We start from the raw sequence: 17858 nt of genomic DNA, 5'->3' as shown, positions 1-17858 counted from the left end.
ATTTATTTTTTTTAATTTTAGTACAGAAAATATTATACAAGAAGATAAGAAGACATTTGGGAGATCGGAGGAAAATATAGAATTTCTTTTTTCGCAGATTCGTTCAAATTTTTGGTAGTATATTCTAGAAGAAAGTAGATCTGTTTGGGAATAAAGGAAGAGAAATTTCTTCAATATTACACGGCGCGCCAACTAGCATAGATTAATTCGTTTCCTAGCTGGAGCAACCTCTATCTTCAAAAGCAAACAGAATTCTTAAACGCAGAAGGCCAAGGGTAATTAATACGCCTGATTTTGCATATTGGTTTCTTTGAACTCAAAGCCAAGTCTCAGTTGCATCCGGCTGATTGCAGGACAGATTGATGCACTGAAAGCATTAGTAACGTAGTGTGGTCAGACAAACTGGTTGGTAATTTTGAATTCTGTACTGTGAAACAACTTCGTAAAGAAAAAAAACACACAACAGAGTCAAATAAACAATAAATCCTATATCGAGATAATGGCAGATTTATATGGTTTTACAAATAACAGGATATCGGAACGCGATAAATAAAGCACTTGTTCGTAAACGACTCTTAAACTGATAAATTTGTAATCAATACATTACATATGTATGTAGTTACCGGAGCCTCTGTCTGTAAAACTGATTCATTATTACTACTTCAAGTGGTATTTATTATTTCGTAATCAAACCGTATTTATTATTCCGTAAATATCGATTATCCGATTAAATGATGAAGCTTCTATTTCGCACCGATATATCGCGATAGTTGGTAGAATTTAGAATGAAACTCGGTTACGTTCAAACGCATGGAAATTCTTCGTTCAAACGGAAATCTTGATGTTCCACTATTTAGATAACGCCTAATTAGCATCGAAACATTGCTTTAAAAGTACTAAAAGAAAAAAATACTGAAAATATTACCATCAAGCTCGTATCATTGGATCGTAGATGACGAACAACCGAAGCTGCTGTAAATTAAAAATATGTCTAATTGAACGACGAAGGCATATTATCAACTAATATTTCTCAGGAATATTTCTTCAAACGTCAAAAGCCAGTCCATTGTCTAATATCAAGGAACGAACATTATCTTTATCAAGTACAGCTCTCTCACAATGCGAACTTACCTCGAGAATTAGTCTCAAGATCCACTTCCCACCCTGCCATAACATCTTTATCGCGACACAGCTATCAAAGAGCTCACTGATTGCGAGAAAGGAGCTCTCTTAACACTGTGAACGATCTTCGATTTGGAAAAGCCATTCAAATCGATTTCCACAATTTCACGAGCATCTTGTGCATCTAGCTACTGGTCGACTCCCAACAGAGCTGGGCCATTCCAGTGCGTAATACTATATAACCATGCTGCATTACATACGGCCTGTGAGGTATGCGAGAGAACTAGTTGCAACAACAGCAGCTGGATTCGAGGCTAACTCGGGTTAGCCTCACCATGGGGTGAATAGCCGTGCCGGTATGTTTCTGGCTGACTGCCAGACCTGGTTACTAGTCGTACCACCACATTAATAGAGTTTTATTGTTATTTACTGTGACAACGGCCCGTTATTAACGAGAGCAAGCACGCAGCCCTGGACACTGACCGAATTGTTGATTCTCCTGTTCCGACTACTTGGCTAACTTTGATCCATCGTTGCTCCCTTTGGTCTTGATGCGTGATGCAAATCGTTGTTTAACCAAGCCTATGCTTCGTTCCACTTGTCAGCAGACAATTATCCGTCATTATGCAGCGTGCGGGTGAAAATGACGCTGTGGTTGAATAACGTCGAACGTAATAGTTCCTTCGATACCTAGCATCGTTTTTGATTCCTCTGGTTTTTTAGAGGGATGAGTGGCATGGCTTTGCCTTTGTAAAATCGTGTGCGCTGATGTCGGTGCTTGTTAGAGGGTATATATACTGCGTTTGGATCGCGTTGGCCCAACTAATTTCAGGAGAGAGATATCGACCGAAGGCTTTGAGTGTTTTTGAAGCGTTCCCTGCTGCTGTGGTGATTGATGAATTATCTTCGTGGAAAAATGAGAGGTTTTAGCGGAACATTTAAAAATTGTAGGGTGCTAGACAATGGGTGGTGAAAAATAGTCCTTAAAGAATTCAATAGTTTAGTGTGCACGTTTTGAATTGTATGTAGGAAAATGCATCACTTCATGCGTAACGAAATTACGTTGGTAAGATAATTTCAGCAGCATAGCACATAAACAACTGAATCGTTTAGTACCATGTAAGTTCTCTCATTTAGGCCAACACAAACAAGAGTTTCGAATAATTATATTGTCTCGTTATTCAAATCAACGTTTTATCGTTCAATTTAATTATATTTACAACATTAACATTATTTCATTTATGTTATATAAAAATTCTTTTTAAAGGTAATATATCCTAATTGGAAAATAATTAAACATATTCAAACAATGCAAACTTCTCGATATATTTTCCAAAATTATTACGCGTCTCTCTTAATATTTATATACGAGTACAACTGAAAAACCAAAAATAATTATCAGAAACTTACCTCAGTTTAGATCGAATACCTGTTCTTTAATCATACTAATGAAAGAATTTAATTCGTCCATTTAATTTCAGTATTTCACAGCAATGTATGCACCAAGGCGACCATAAATCAGTCGCATCCAATCTGCGAAAAGCATTTCAATCGTAATAAGTCGGAAACAAACTTCACAATGAGCGCGATGTGAAAAACGACGACGTAATAACCTCGTCGAGACGGGATCATTTCACGCGTTGTTAATTAAAAGCCAGCCGGTAGCGTTGTTCGTTAAAACGTGTACCTTTATGCATGCACATACTGTCATCCTTTCTCTCTTCTCTCTTTGGATTTTACGTATCGACTGTGTGTCGCAGTTAAAACATAATACAACATTAAAACCGGACAGTAATTAGCGAACGGGTTAGTTGATGTCGCATGATCACAACGAAACCGAATAATAATTCCCTAACAGGCGTAAATTTATGAAAACCTTCATTGATCGATCGCCGTTCTCAAGTTTTAATCAAGTTTTACATCGTTTTTCATGCTTGTCCGGGACAACCCAACTGGGAATCGGGAAATACAGCGAATAAGAGATTTCAGGAAAAACTGTTTATTAATTACGTCTGAGTGGATATTATTCCTGACGGTATTCCTTCAGGCGCAATTTCTCCAACCTGAGACGATATCGGGGAACGTAATTGAATTAGGATGTGGAATATTGGAAAATTTTCTGTGTAAGAGAATCTCTTAAACCATACTTTCGTTCGTCACAATACCGAGTTTATGAAGAAAATACCCTGAAACGTAGGTTCGTTTTACAAGTACTTTATCGATAAAATGTATATGAAGAATATTAATGACTTCGTCTTTCTGTATTTTTTAATCAACTTGTAATATCTTATACGGAGGTATTTGGAATGTTTTTCTTGCCCTTTAATTGGAACAGAGAGAAGTCTCTTGGGTTTTCCAGTTGAATTTAAAATCTTCTAGAAGGAGCTTTATAAAGAGATATTCTTTTACGCATATTTTGATTTCGCTGCCATTTGAGATTATTAACATCGTATAACAAAATACTGAATGAACGTTCCAACTTTTCCCTTGCCACATCCCAACTTTCTATTGCTACAAAATCAGATTAAACATTTAAATATAATTTCCTATTATCTCTGGCCACGATTTCGTCTCCTTTGAGAAGTAGCAAAAACTAGTTATTAATTCTGCGGCTTAATATTCCCATGTGGCTCCGCGAAATTTCGTGCAATCGACGTCCAAACTTACCACTATGCACGTCGACCAATTACTAGAACTTTAACCAGCTCGTTTCTAGTCGCACTTTTACCCTGTCCGATTTTTTTGAAAAAGTTGTGAATAAAAGGCGCACGGGTGAGTATACTTCCGCGACAGGTCGCTGACAAAAGGTCGTTTCGTCAAACAACCGGGGGAATATGAGAAACGTCCACAGCACAGCGTCGCGTTTATAAAGTTTACGCGCAGCTAACGCAGTTCTCATAACGTTCGCGACACACGCCACAGAATTTTGTAGAACGGTGTACGGTAGGGAGATGATTTTTAGGTGGTTGGAAATACTACGTATGTACAAGCGCTTAAAGAAACGCTCCATTACCCAGCTGCCACTGGCTTTCTTTTTAGTCTTGCGCCAGACATTTCCAGCGATACGTTCGTCGTCACGCTCCGCAGATTAAAAGAGTCGTTTTCGAATTCGAAATGTTCGAACGGCGGTCCATCCTTTATTGACTACATACCAGAAGAGATCTCAAGCATTTTAATATCATCAATAGGATATGATTTACCTGATTTATTAGATTAATAATTTTCTGATATTGAAACATTATGAAGGAAATTACAAGTGAAAAGATTAATGAGAGGATGATTCGAAGCTGAATGCCGACAATTATTAGCAGCAATTACATATTAAGTGGAATAAATGCAAGCTTTTCGATGAACGCATCGACTATGAAACGCATGTGCTATCACGTCGTCAATGTCATTATACAGATCTGTGGCAGCTATTGTGAATGACGAAGAATGAGGCATTATAAACGACGTTTATGAGACACGGGCTTGATTAACGCGTAATCACGTTCTCGCGTGATTGAGCGGGAAGTAATATTGTCCACATAAATACCAACAAGAGTTTCGCATTTGCTGGAAAACGTGTATGCGTAATTTATTTAATAAATTTATTAGACTGTATAAAATACATACGTAATTAATGAGTAGATATATAGAGAGATATTTAGCCAACAAGTTTCGAGGTACAATTAACCATTAACCATTACATTATCGTTTCTCTCCAAATCCTTACGAATCACAAATAATTTAAAAAATCTTTCTTATCTCAATAATGTAGCCAATAATTTTCAAACGACGAACAGATTGACGATTATCCGAATAATTACATATCAACGTAAGAATTCTTTTATTTGTGTAAATACTATGAATATTTCAAATCTTTCAAATTCTTCAAATTCCAGACACTCCATCTCTCAAAATCTATTTTGAGCACAACAGTGGAGTCTCCGGCAATCATGAAAATCGTGATTGACGTGGTCCGTTTGAAACGACCGTAGGTTCAAAACTCGAGCGTCTGGAGGGTTGATTGCGGATCCCAGCAAGCAGCACCCCTTAGAGCGAGACGCGCCGTTACCCAGCATGCTCCATTTACCCCGATAGCTACGAATACGTGTATTACACCCGTGGTATCGAAATTCCCCGTCCCCCGTGACACACTGTCCCCCCGCCACCCCTTTGCAGCAGCCATTTTATCTGAAACGACAACCATCCGCGACAAAACGATCTGATGTTTCGCGGGGAAAATTTCGTGGAAATTTCAACCAGATCGAAGAGCGCATACGAGCGCCTGTCACTATATTTTTCGCTATAAAATTTCCGTGATAAATTTTCAACGTCGTTTCGTCGATCAACGACGAACATACTTTACAAATCTTTGATCGATATTGCTTCTATCGTATATTTGTACAAAATTTTCGAACCTTTATTTTATCTGTCATGTATTGCTGTTTTTGGCAGGGTACTCTGTTCAAAAAGCAACGGTTAGCGGAGAATTCGAAGGTGCTCCTGGCGATATTTGGTAGAGCCGAGTATTTATAGAAGCGAGTGAAGTTGAGCTTTTTTCCCAAATAGGCTTAGTTGACCGTGGTTAAACTGTGCGGAGTGAATTCATGCGTTTATTGAGTTCCTGGAAATTCTTCTTTAACCGAATGAAGGATATCGTGAGTTCCCGAAGAAAAATCATCTATTATTTAATTCCTGTATTTTAGATTATATAAATAGGGCATTGCAAGTTTATAATTTGAGGAAAAAATATGTATATAATTTTCGTAACATATTTCCATGCAATTCTTAAGTATATTACTTAAGAATTATTAAGTATATTAATTATATTAAGTACAGAATATTTCGACGTGTTAAACACAAAATTGGTGTAATCGCAACTTATTGTTGACATAGACGAGTCATTGTTACGTATTGCGCCATAACCGCCGAGAGTCGTTAAAATCCTTTTATTCCTCAGTCTTGCCTCGACCGCTCAACGATTAGGACGTACGAGTGTAAATATATGTAACAATTAAAAACCATATGATACATTCCTAATAATCTATTGTATAATACAATGCGACTTCACAGAGGAAGAACAACAATGTTAGCAGGTGCTTGTGGTAAATAATCGAATCTCAAATAGAACAGTTCGTATGCAATATGCATGATGAGAAGATGAAGAGAGGATGAAGTTAGGAATTACAAAGTGAGTTACGAGCACACGAAGTAAGCCAATTAAGAATTTAAAATTGGAAAGAGGAGTTTATCGTCGTTTCCTGATCCGTTTTCGTTCACTGTCCATAAACAGCCATTGGGATGGTATTGACAGCGAAAAGAAAACGCCAGGTGTATGGCGTACAGATTCGAGTAGGGTTGAATTGATCGCTTAATAATGCAAATGCGATTTCAGTCTTTAATGCTCGCTTGAGCGTTCGTCACTTAATAGGATCGCATTTAAAGAATTGTACCGAATTTCACTGGGATTGGTGAGTCGTCTTGATAAATATTGACCTTTTTCATTGCGAAAAACATTCTGCCTTTTATTTTTTCTTTTTTTTTTTTTGAAGCCGCATTTTAAACGGCTAATTCGCTATAGAAAAGTGGAATGCGCTTTCGTAATTTCCCGACGATTTCATGTGCAAAAATTTAATTAACTGTAGGCTTCAAAAGATTATAATATCTGTAGAATATTCGTATTGAAAATGTCGTAGTCTTTAAAATTTATAAAAACCAATATCTTTAGTCAATTTGCAGTTTAATTTTTAGATATGTCAGACATGAATAGTAGAATTTCTTTTTGTCAGTCTACGATATATTTTGCAATAACCACCTTACGAATTTAAAACTTGCCCAAGAAAACATATATCTCCCATCAGTTTTTCTCAATTAACCGCAGGCAACAACTCAGTGTGTACAAAATCATGCGACTACGTGTCATCGTGTACGTGCTATGTGAAAGAGTAATAAATTGAAGCGATTTCCTCGACACGGCAACGAAGGTAGAATTCAAAAGAAGTTGGTCAGGGGATCGATCAAAATTTAGGGTATATATTCGGGTTGTGAAGCATTACAGCTTTACTGCAAATCTTGATTAACCTCCTTCGTCTTCGTCTTTGGGAAGTTCCAGAGTCCCGAAGTGCTGTGACGGTGGAGCATAACATCAATTTTCATCCCCCAATGACGTACGTCTTGTTCACGAAGACGATCGTCCGCATAGTTGTTGAATGTCACATGTTAAATTCGAGGGAGAGGCGCTTTAGGGGTAATATTTAATCCTTAATGGTGACTAGAATCATGTTAAGGTCTGCAAAGCTGTTGACAAGAGAAATTTGATATTAACGATATTGCGCAGAAGTGTCTGATAGATAGAAATTGAAGTTATCGTAGTAGATGTTGTAGTAATGATATAGTATTGTGCGCATTATATATCTGGTAATTTCACTTAAATTGTAATAGTGGAATATCGCGCACATTTCGCTTTACGATAAATTATTTAGCGTGGGTTCAATAGCCCATTTAATAGAAATTTAGTTGCTAAGATATGGATTTCGATGGAAATTTATACTGTTCGAGTCCTAAAATGTTTTACAGACGAACTTTATGTAATTGGAAACGTTTTATAAGTTTCTTTTAATATCGGCAGCGATCGTAACTTTCGATCGTTTAAAAAAAAACGCAAAGAAGCTTTAATGCGGTAATATTTTATAAAAAGTGATATAGACTCCCAATAAAATGAAATGAGATTCCTTTTATTAGGATTTAAGACGCAAAGAAATTTCAGTATCCGATATATTTTATTTATTTATAGTCGGTATAATAAATTTGTTCCGCACATAAATGAATCAATTTCTCTGAATTATATATCCAATATCTACATTTATACGTCAGTTATATTAAATACACGATAATAATTCATCACCATATATATTAAAATTTTCATCAGTTTTACTCTTCCTTAACTAAAAAAATTATAAAACTGATCAACTTTACCATTATTTACATTTTTAAAATGCTTACTGCATTTATTATCATGTATATTAAACTGAAATCCTGCATATATCACAATAAAATCCGAAAGAAATTCTACAAAATACACAAATAACATTTACTAAAATATTCAAATCATACACGGTTGCTATTTCAGAGCTACGTGCGCTTTTTATAAATTTAACTAAATAGGTTCGATGTCATAAAAAGCAGAATGTCATTCATTTTAAAATGCATTTTGTTTCATATCGATCCGGATCTCCATTATTGAAAAATTATTATTTAGAAGAGAAGTGTAATTTTTTAAATATTTACTTTTTGTCCTTGTCGTACGCTCGGACTTCTCGCTCATACATCCTCACTGACCTACGCCAAGCTTCATCAGCGTGCGTTGGTCAGTGACAGATGCTCAGTCAGCGTTTTTTTCATAGTTACTACTTGATTTATAGAGTTCCTGAAACAAATATATGTAGGTCACAGCGATTGGACATCGTCTGTGTACATGTATGGTACAGAAATGTTTTCTGAATGCCAGTGTTCAAATATTGTAACTTGGGAATCAATTGAGATGTTGATCTCACATAAAAAGTATTATAAAGAGCATGTTTTCATTTTTATTTAAATCGAAAGTAATATATTTACTCTGTAAAAAATTTCTGTTCGTAATTATTCTAACTCGAATTCAGTATGAATGTAGAACTATTACTTTATTACTTGTTACGCATATCAATAATCTTTTTCTTCGATTTAAGAAAATTTGTATTCAATTCGTATTTTGACTTATTTATGTGAATATTATTATATTCGAATGTAAAGTAACATTGCTATATATATGAAAAAAGATTTGTCGTATTCAATTATATGATGTATGTTTAAATTACTCATGGTTTGTAATTAAATCGTATTTAATTTATTTAATGGCATCCCAGTGAGAGATTTGGAAATTAAATTTCGTTATATTGAAAAGAGAAAAGTAATCATCAATGAATGAACATCAAATCTATTTGAATAAAAAATGAAAGAAAAATACTGCGAGCGTTTCGTTATATCAACGACGTTCGTACAACGATCGAGGGTTGTTATCGCGTTTTACGCAAAAATTTTCATCGGTCATAGTTGGATACATGGAAATGCTCTCGTTATTCTTACACGATCGTCTATAATAAATAAATCGTCGACAACTATGTCCGGTTTCACTTCCCGGCGCAAACTTTGTGAAATATGTGAACACGTTGACAATAGCCGTTCAAGGTTTCAACGACATGTGCCGTTGTCGACCAATCACACGTTCACCAAGGCATCTATTGTACGTAGTTACTTGTTTTGTACGACATTTCAATATCCATTGTACATCAGGCTATTTAAAGAGGAATTGTTCGAAGTCAGTAACCAGATCTTGAAGTAAAAATTCTACTGTGTGTTTTGCTTCAAAGATCAATATCGTCCGTTACATAAGAGTACAGCCATTGGTGGAAATTTGTTTTCCCATGGAATATCGTAAAAAAACAGTGATGTCGTTTTTTACACAATAATTCCTGACATTGTTTTTTGATCAAATATTTTGATTGAAACACTTTATCTCTGAAACAGGAAATTAAATTCACGTGAACGAGAAATGCAGTTTTTGCAGTAGTTTAATAAATCGGTTACTGCTCTTTTTTTTTGAAAAATATTGTTTTATTCCCTAGTTATTAAATGAAAAACTTGAAAATAACGAACGATTGAAAAAATATAATAGTGGCACTCACACACAGGTGTTTAATACTAGAAGTGAATTAAATGTAATTTTATTTATTTTCATAACTTTGGATAACTGTAATTGACTAACGTTATTCGAATTTATTTTAGGATCTCAGCACCGTTTCAAGTAGCTGCTGTAGCTCTTGTCCTGGCCGCCACAATTTCAGCTTTAATTGGACATTGTTATTCAGATCACAGAACCCTGGTCGCCTGTGGATTATTTCTTCTTAGTGGTAAGTATTCATGTCAAATCGTAGTTGAAAAATAAAATTAGTCAGTTGCTGGATACCTTATAATGTATTTTTATTTCAAATCTATACCAGATGGAATGTAAAAATCAGTAGTAATGAAAATCTTTTAATTTCCGCAATCGAAAAAATCTAGCGATAAAATTTACTATAAAGAGGAAGTTAGTATTTTTTGAAATTAAGGAACACACAGCAATCTGTTTGATAGAATCGTGCAAACTACTCCATCGAAAAGGTGCGTTTCACGTTTAACTTCACTAAGAGTTCTATCTCTATTCGATAATCAGGTTTCAAAAAGGGCAGAAAAATTTACCCTAAATGAAACAAGTTAGAACCGCACGAAATCAGAAAGCAAGCGGCGAAAGGCCGGCGCAATCTGTTTGAGCCAAAAAGTACATTTCACACTTAACACGATCCGAGGTTTATAAAGAGGAATGTCAGCATGGCCGAGGACCATAAAGTCTCATAAAAAGTGCTCGGTGGTACAGCAGTCGCTTCTAATCAGCGATGATCCGGCAAAAAATCGTCGGTTGGAGACAAGACCGCCGTGGAAACGCGGTGATTAACACGGTGGACGCTTTCAGAGCGACCACCGCGACCGGAAAGAAACGATAAAGAGGCGGAAAAAGAGTGGGGGCGATTTTTGAGAACTGACGAGTCGTTTGTTCGCTGGTCACGTATGGAGTTCGTAGCTTCTCTTTCTCTCCTTTCCTCTTCTACCGTCTTTCCTACAAGCTCTTCCTTTCTTTTTCCTTCACGGTCTCAGAGAATTACTTGGCGGTGTATCAACCGCACTTTCTCCCTGTTCCCTGTTGAAAAGCTAACAATGTGATCCTTGCTGTTTTAAACTCTCTGGCTACATGAGTTTCATGCGTGAACAATTCATAGATCACGAACGTTGTTTCCTTGTTCTCATGGGAAAGTTTGTACTCCTGCCAGTGGCTTCTTAATATTCGACGCTGTTTTCGTCGGAGGTAAATCGCTTTATTAAATAAAACGTTTACATGCCGGCTGGGCTCGCACGGTTTTTGCGACGAAAGTGAATCACTTGGTTATTCGGATCCTGTCGTCTCCCTTTGTGGTTTTTGGGAGATTATATGAGTAAATGTAAATTGAGTTTATTTGAGTGATGGAATTCATAAATGTGTCTGGAGCTCCAATAAAAGGAAGGACGATAAATGTACAGGATAATGTACAAGCTTGCCATTTGCGAAGTAATAATCTTCTACTGACAAGGAATCTATATTTCGATAAATTATCAAATTTTATCAATGTTTCTTTTCTCTATACTTTCAAGTATCGATTAAGAAAGATTGAGAGTAAAAAAATTCAAGCATCGATCATCTATGATATTCACGTAAATGGGTAAAATTTTAACTCACAATTTTACACTCGCATGATCAGCAATAAACAATTAATCATTAAGAAGGTAATAAAAAAACAACGAAGGTCATGAACCTGTATCGGGGGAGTTTTCCACTTGAGCAAAATCGAGTGCGTGAACGTAAAATGGAAATGGCGAATGAAAATCGAGCAAAAGTATATATCCTGGGAAAGTCTAATGCTCCTGGATGCACGGCGGATGAGTTGGAAGAGGATGGAGTAGTTCGATTAAAAATCGCTCGGGTGGGATCGTCGCTCGACCGAAAGTATAAAACGCGACGTCCCTCTGCCTTCGACTTCCGATCAAATAATTCGACAATCGTCTGCCAGGCTGTAATTAGCGACCAGTTTACCGACTTTTTTCAAGAAAAAGCTTCGCTTCCGCTTGCTACCTGAAAATCAACAGTCTTTTATTGCTTTTTACTTTTTAAGGGTTGAATATCATAATATTATTATTTATTATATACTAATAATAATAATATATTGGATCTTTCAATAATCAGTAATTAGAGTTTGTCAGACAGAATAGTTGCTGTTTTATGTTCAATTTGTTAAAATGTATATAAAATTTGAAAATGTTCAGACTATGCAAGATATACGAGGCATCGTTCGTACAAGAGTCTTTCACAAATTCAGATTAAGTTATATTATTTCATTTAATTGCACAGATGCTTGCAAATAAATCACAAAGTTCGTCCAAGAGAAAATTTAATTAAATTTCTTCCGTTACTTTGTTTCTATAATTTAATCTGCCTTTAAATCTCTGCATGTTTATTACATCGTCAATGACCGACAATAGCGAAAAACAGATTTTGAATAGATTAAAAATTGATTTGAGAGATCAAAGATAAATTATAATTACCATAAAATATCCGTCTCTGCGCAAAAACTGCAATATCGATGCACTCCATGAATAAAACTTTTTCCCTCAAAAGAAACAGACTGAAGTCGATAAAACAAGAGCTAATAGGTCGAAATCGAAGAGAAATGTTGAAAGCAGCGTATAGACGCTGGAAATAAAGAATAATACGTTGCTGAAAGGTCGACGAGAGCAGAAAACGTCAAAAATTGAACGATCTTATATTGTTGTCAGGGCTGTGTGAATTTGTCGGTGGCGTATCGGCGTCGAAACATTTTTCCGTTTGTTTCCAACCATACGGAGACACACGGCTGCGATGATGAAGTCATGCAGAACACACCAGTGGATCCATTTCCTCCATTTTCTCGCCGGTTCTTTCTCTTATTTTCAAGCCGTGCGCCAGCCGGATTTCGCGAAAAGCCGGTACGTTTCGCGTCGTGAATTCGAAGATATAAGCACGCGAAAAAGCTCGCCAATTTTATACCAGGAACATTCAGCGAAATATATGTATACAGACGTGCGTGTATATCAATTTTGCGCTGAAATCCTGCATTATTTGTCCTCAACGAAATTTTAATCGAAATGCAAAAGCATTCCATGTTCGTGTGAAAAACGCTTTTCCCCGACCTGTGAATGTTTAATTCTTGTCGGTATGATGATGTTTCCATGTTCTTTGGTTTTCCCATTAAAGAAATTAATCATTTGGGAAGGCGAATATATGAGTTCCTGCACTTTCAATATTCTTCAAATACAAATTTTATCAATTCTAACAGCGTTTAAAAGTCATAAACACCAAACATTTTCCCTGTCTAGAAATTTTTATCAAAGAAATTTCTTCTGCCACGATCCAATCCATACACTTGTTTTTCTAAACTGCGTGATAAGTTCTATCTTAAACATGTTCATTCCTTAGACACGAACAACAAAATCAATTAAAATACGAATTATTCTTTTTCGTCTCACGAAAACTTCGAACCTCGTTTAACCACTGTATCAAACGAAATAACGATTAACATCGTAATCGTGGTATCATTCCCTATTTTATTATTACTTATTCGTGGAAGACAAAGCTCTGACAGTTTACAAAGACGCGATAGCTCGCTATCGAAGGTTCCGTTTTCATTTTGTGCGTTCCTTTCCTCGTAGATCGTCGGGTAATCATGCTCGAGGCTAAAAGCGGTGGAAACTGGAAGTTCTTCTACGAAGACTTGTAATTACGTGTCGGAGAACAGGTCGGCCATCGCAGAGGGAAGAAAAAGATGGACACGAGAGATAGCCGGATCATAGAGGAGAGAAAAAGAGACTAGACCGCGGTCGAAACTCGAAAGCGAAGGATCGGCCTGATTTATATCGAGCTTTACTACTGGGCCTCGATCTCGTCTCTCGGTTTTCGAGGCTGCGCGCAATTCTGTGGCAGCTCCTGGAATCTGGATCAGAAATTTCTTTGAAATCCTCGGGAATTCTCCGCTTGATCGATGTCTTTTATTTCGCGCGTGGAATTGTGATTCATATCTTTTTGAGAGGCCTCGGGCCTGGGTTTATTACTTGAATTTTATTTTGAACAGCTTGAACGCGTTGATTCTTGAGTTACTCTACTTCTATTCTGTCTATTTTCTCCCTATCCTCGAAAACTATACTAACTGTTCTCTATTTTCTATTATTCCTGTCCTTTGCCTTCTTTCCATTTTCCTCCAACCTTTTCAAATTCTCTACTCCCCTTTACTTTCCTGAAATTTATATTTATCTCTACCTACTACCCTCTCTATATTCCTTTTAAATTTACATTCATTCTTATTTTTCCGCCTCTTCTGCATTTATACATGTTTCTACCGTTCTTACGAGTCTTTCCATTCCACCTATCTTTTTTGCACTCTCTTCTCCTACTCCTCTGTCCGTCTAACTTTCTTATGCCTCCCATTACTCCGATCCTCCCTCTACCCTACGAAGCACAGCGATAAATTGCCAAAAGCAATTTGCAATGCGATAATATCGGACAGACAGGTGTTGGGTCGCCATCTCGTCCGAGTTGGGGATTGACTTTGCGAAATGAAAACAGATACCCGGAGCGACGTGGCTTTTGTCCGTGTTCCGAGCGCGTAGCCGAGTAGACGTGACGTTTTATTGGCGGAATCGATAGCGATACAATATCGCGAAACTCCCTTACGCTCTGCCGTGCCGAAAAAGTTCTTCTCCGCGTACATCAAAGGCGAAGCTGAAACAGAGAAAGAGTGAAAGAGAGGGGGAGGGAAGAGAGCAGCGGTTGCTGGAAAGCAATACGAGCTCGATTTTCTCGACCTCAATAATACGAAGCACGAAGCAATCGGTTTCTGTGCGCCGCGATATATCGCGTGAACCGTGTCACCAACAAAGAATTTATTTGTTGCCCGCTTCCCGCAATTTGGCCGGTCTTAGCGACCGAGTTCCGTTACCTTTATTGCTTAAGAACGTGTATAACTTTTCCTGGAATTCCTTTAACTTCCTCTCGATACATTCTAATACTTTTGTTAACAAAGATTTACTCCTTGCAATAAAGATTGGCGCGCTAAAATTATCGTTTCTAACGTTTTGTAATTTGCAGTTGAAAGATTGATTAAATTCCATATTTCCATATTTTTGATAGAGTTGCTAGCGGTAGGTAAAGAGGAAATAATTGTAAGTAAATATAACGAAGTGGAAATTATTCTAACGAACAGAACAAGTGAAACTAAATGACTGTCGATTACTTGATAATCTGCAAAAGATAAGGTAACGATGACGAGTGGCAAGAACCGCGGAGTTACCTACGACTTCGAACTACGCGATAACTACTTAATACTTATCGATAAGACGTCTTTTCCGCTTTCTTTCTTAATCCGCTTGAACTTGTTCCAAGTTCCTTGAACTCTTCTCCTGAAACTTCAAAACGATTATGTCTACAGTAAAAGACAAACAAAATTAAACGATCAAGAAGTTGGACGCGAGAAGAGAGGAATAGAAACGTACAACGTAACGTCGAAGGAACGTTTCATTTGCGAATAAATTCTACTTTCATCGCTTCATTTCGTTGAAAAATGGTAGAAGTTGAGCGAGAAGTAACAAAATGACGCCAGAAATAGGAAGAAAGGAGATAGAATATAATAATGGGAATCAAAGGGAAGAAAGGAAAATTACGGAACTCAAAGGAAGTCGTGAAAGAGTAAGTCAGAGGTCGGTAGAAAGACATCTAACGACAAAAATTAAAATATAACCATTGAAACTTAGAATGAAGGATAGGAAATGTACAAATTGAAAAGGGGAAGATAATAAAAAGGATAAAAGTCGAAATGAAGTAATGGAGAGATAATAGAAATTTATAAGAAAGGTGTGGAGATTTAATAAAAATTGGCAGGAGGTTAGTGAAATAAAAGAAATTCAAAGCAATGATTTTAGGATGTTAAGAGTCGAAAACGAAATAAAATAGAAACTGGAAGAAAGATAATAAAAGTCAGGAAACTGGTAGAGACATATTCTTTAATATTGATTTATCCTTTTAGTAATTTCATGTAAGAAAGATAAATTATTATTTCCATAAAAGAAAAACGTCTCTGGTGCATAATTAGCTCTGAAAATTGGAAAATAAAATGAGAAATATTTTAACAGCGTTTACCACGAATATAACAATTATGTGCTATTTTCTGGGTGATGTGTAATTATTACCATTGCACGGCACAATGAGATAATTGCATATGAAAAATGTGCTGAAGTTTTCATGGTAAATTAAGTTTTTGTTACGGAACGTTAACTGATTGTCCATGTACAAAATTAAAGGCAAAATTGAAATTAATTACGACATCACATTTTATATATAAAAATGAATTCTACTTAATCAGACTCTTTATTTATTTATTTTCGTTTGTTATTTGTATTGACGTTTGTTGAACCATTTAACGAGAAATTATTTTCACTCTTGCAAAATATTTAAATTTCCATGAAACATAAATAAATCTTGATAAAGTAAATAATCTTTTAAAGGTGTTACGACCGTTCTCGCTACGATTGTACTGATCGACGCCGCGAAGTAATCGTTCCCCCTGTTTCGATTAAGATAACAGAGGTAGTTCAATGAATTTAACACTGAATTAACAGGGTTAACATAAAATTGTATATTTGACAATATTTAAAAATAATATAACGAACACGCCACAAATTGTTCAACAATTATAATTAGTTTATACAGGATTTGACCTGACTTTATTATATCTCTCGATGTATGCGTTCGACTTTTCAGAAGGCACTAATTACCATTCGATCATTTCTTTGTCTTCTCTGGGAGTCGACCCCCACTACGCTCGGGTCACGCCACCGTTCGCGCCTATAATCACGTATGCCGCCTTATTTGTGTGGAAAAAATAACGGACCGAAATCGACGTTTCTAGAACCCGCTGCTTGGTGATAATCATGCGCTCGTCGATACATTGTATATTTTCTGTCGGGCAGATCAGATGATCCGTCTGCGACACTGCAGGACCTTAGAAATACGGTCTATAGTAAGCCTCGTGGCGTAATAAATGGAAAGGGCAATAAATTAATGAACAGCGCTGCCATTAACTCAGGTTTTCTTATTTTCGTTATATCTCCACATTTTTTGTTATTTTTCTAATGCCTTAAATTTAACCTATTCTATCTACTCTATTACTGTTACATCTTATCAGTACATAAATTTTTCTCGCTTTTTCTTTTCCATTCTTTCCTCATTGACATTACTAATATCTCTCAAATTACTTTCATTAACATACTACAGTCACTGATTACTCCCATTAACCTTTCATAATTCTCATATAATATCTCTAGCAAATTTATCATACACTTATCAAGCATAGCACCTTCGAATTTTCCTCACTCTCGCTATTATGATATTCTCTGTCCTTCTCTATTCTTTACCCTTTTCTCTAGCAACACGGAAGCTTCCCGTTCATCTCGTGATTCCATCAGTCGGATCACGCTGTCAGGAATTAAAAGCGAATTATATTCATCCCCAGCCGTGTTTCTCGGTTGGCGCGAATTCGTCAACCAGTCTACTCGTAGAAGAACTCTAAATCCCATAACGAATAAACGGGGGAAATTATCTGCGACGATTTAATAATAACGTTCAAAAGTACCTACGAGCACCTGTGAGCGAACGGCGACGAAACTGCTATGCGCTACAGAATTATAAATTGTTGGCGAATACTTGTAATTGTTTCCTTTCTACTGGGATGGCTGAAATGCGCCGGCTGGCCACATTTTATCTGCTATTTTGTCACTGTGAACGCGCACAAACGACCGTAGAACCGCAACTGTCTATCAATTGAACTTTATTCTCTGTGTTTTGAACCCTAGTGCGATGAAGTTTGAAAAATTCTTAATTTGTCGATGATTGAATTTAGATATGAATTCTTTCTCAAATCTTTAGAATTACAAGTATTGATGATGGTGAGTGATAAATGAATAAGACGAACGGAACACGAAACAAGTATTCTGCATTTTTAATGCATTTTCCTAATGATGAACTAGTTTCATCGTCCTAGATTCTTAAGGTTTATGAGTTTTAC

The 17858-nt window shown here is 36.4% G+C and overlaps 1 protein-coding gene across 1 annotated transcript in view; it reads left to right on the top strand.

The window, feature by feature from the left end:
* Nucleotides 1-17858, top strand: part of LOC117160838 (uncharacterized) — a 158289-nt gene that overhangs the window by 103398 nt on the left and 37033 nt on the right. Inside the window, exon 4 of the mRNA XM_033341872.2 lies at nt 9928-10052. Within this exon, the coding sequence (XP_033197763.2) occupies nt 9928-10052 (125 nt within the window). The remainder of the gene's footprint in view (nt 1-9927; nt 10053-17858) is intronic.

This window comes from Bombus vancouverensis, chromosome 12, assembly GCF_051014615.1.
Source record: "Bombus vancouverensis nearcticus chromosome 12, iyBomVanc1_principal, whole genome shotgun sequence".
Classification (NCBI taxonomy): Eukaryota; Metazoa; Arthropoda; class Insecta; order Hymenoptera; family Apidae; genus Bombus; species Bombus vancouverensis.
Note: the sequence above shows the minus strand (reverse complement) of the source record. Positions and strands in the feature narration are given on the sequence as shown.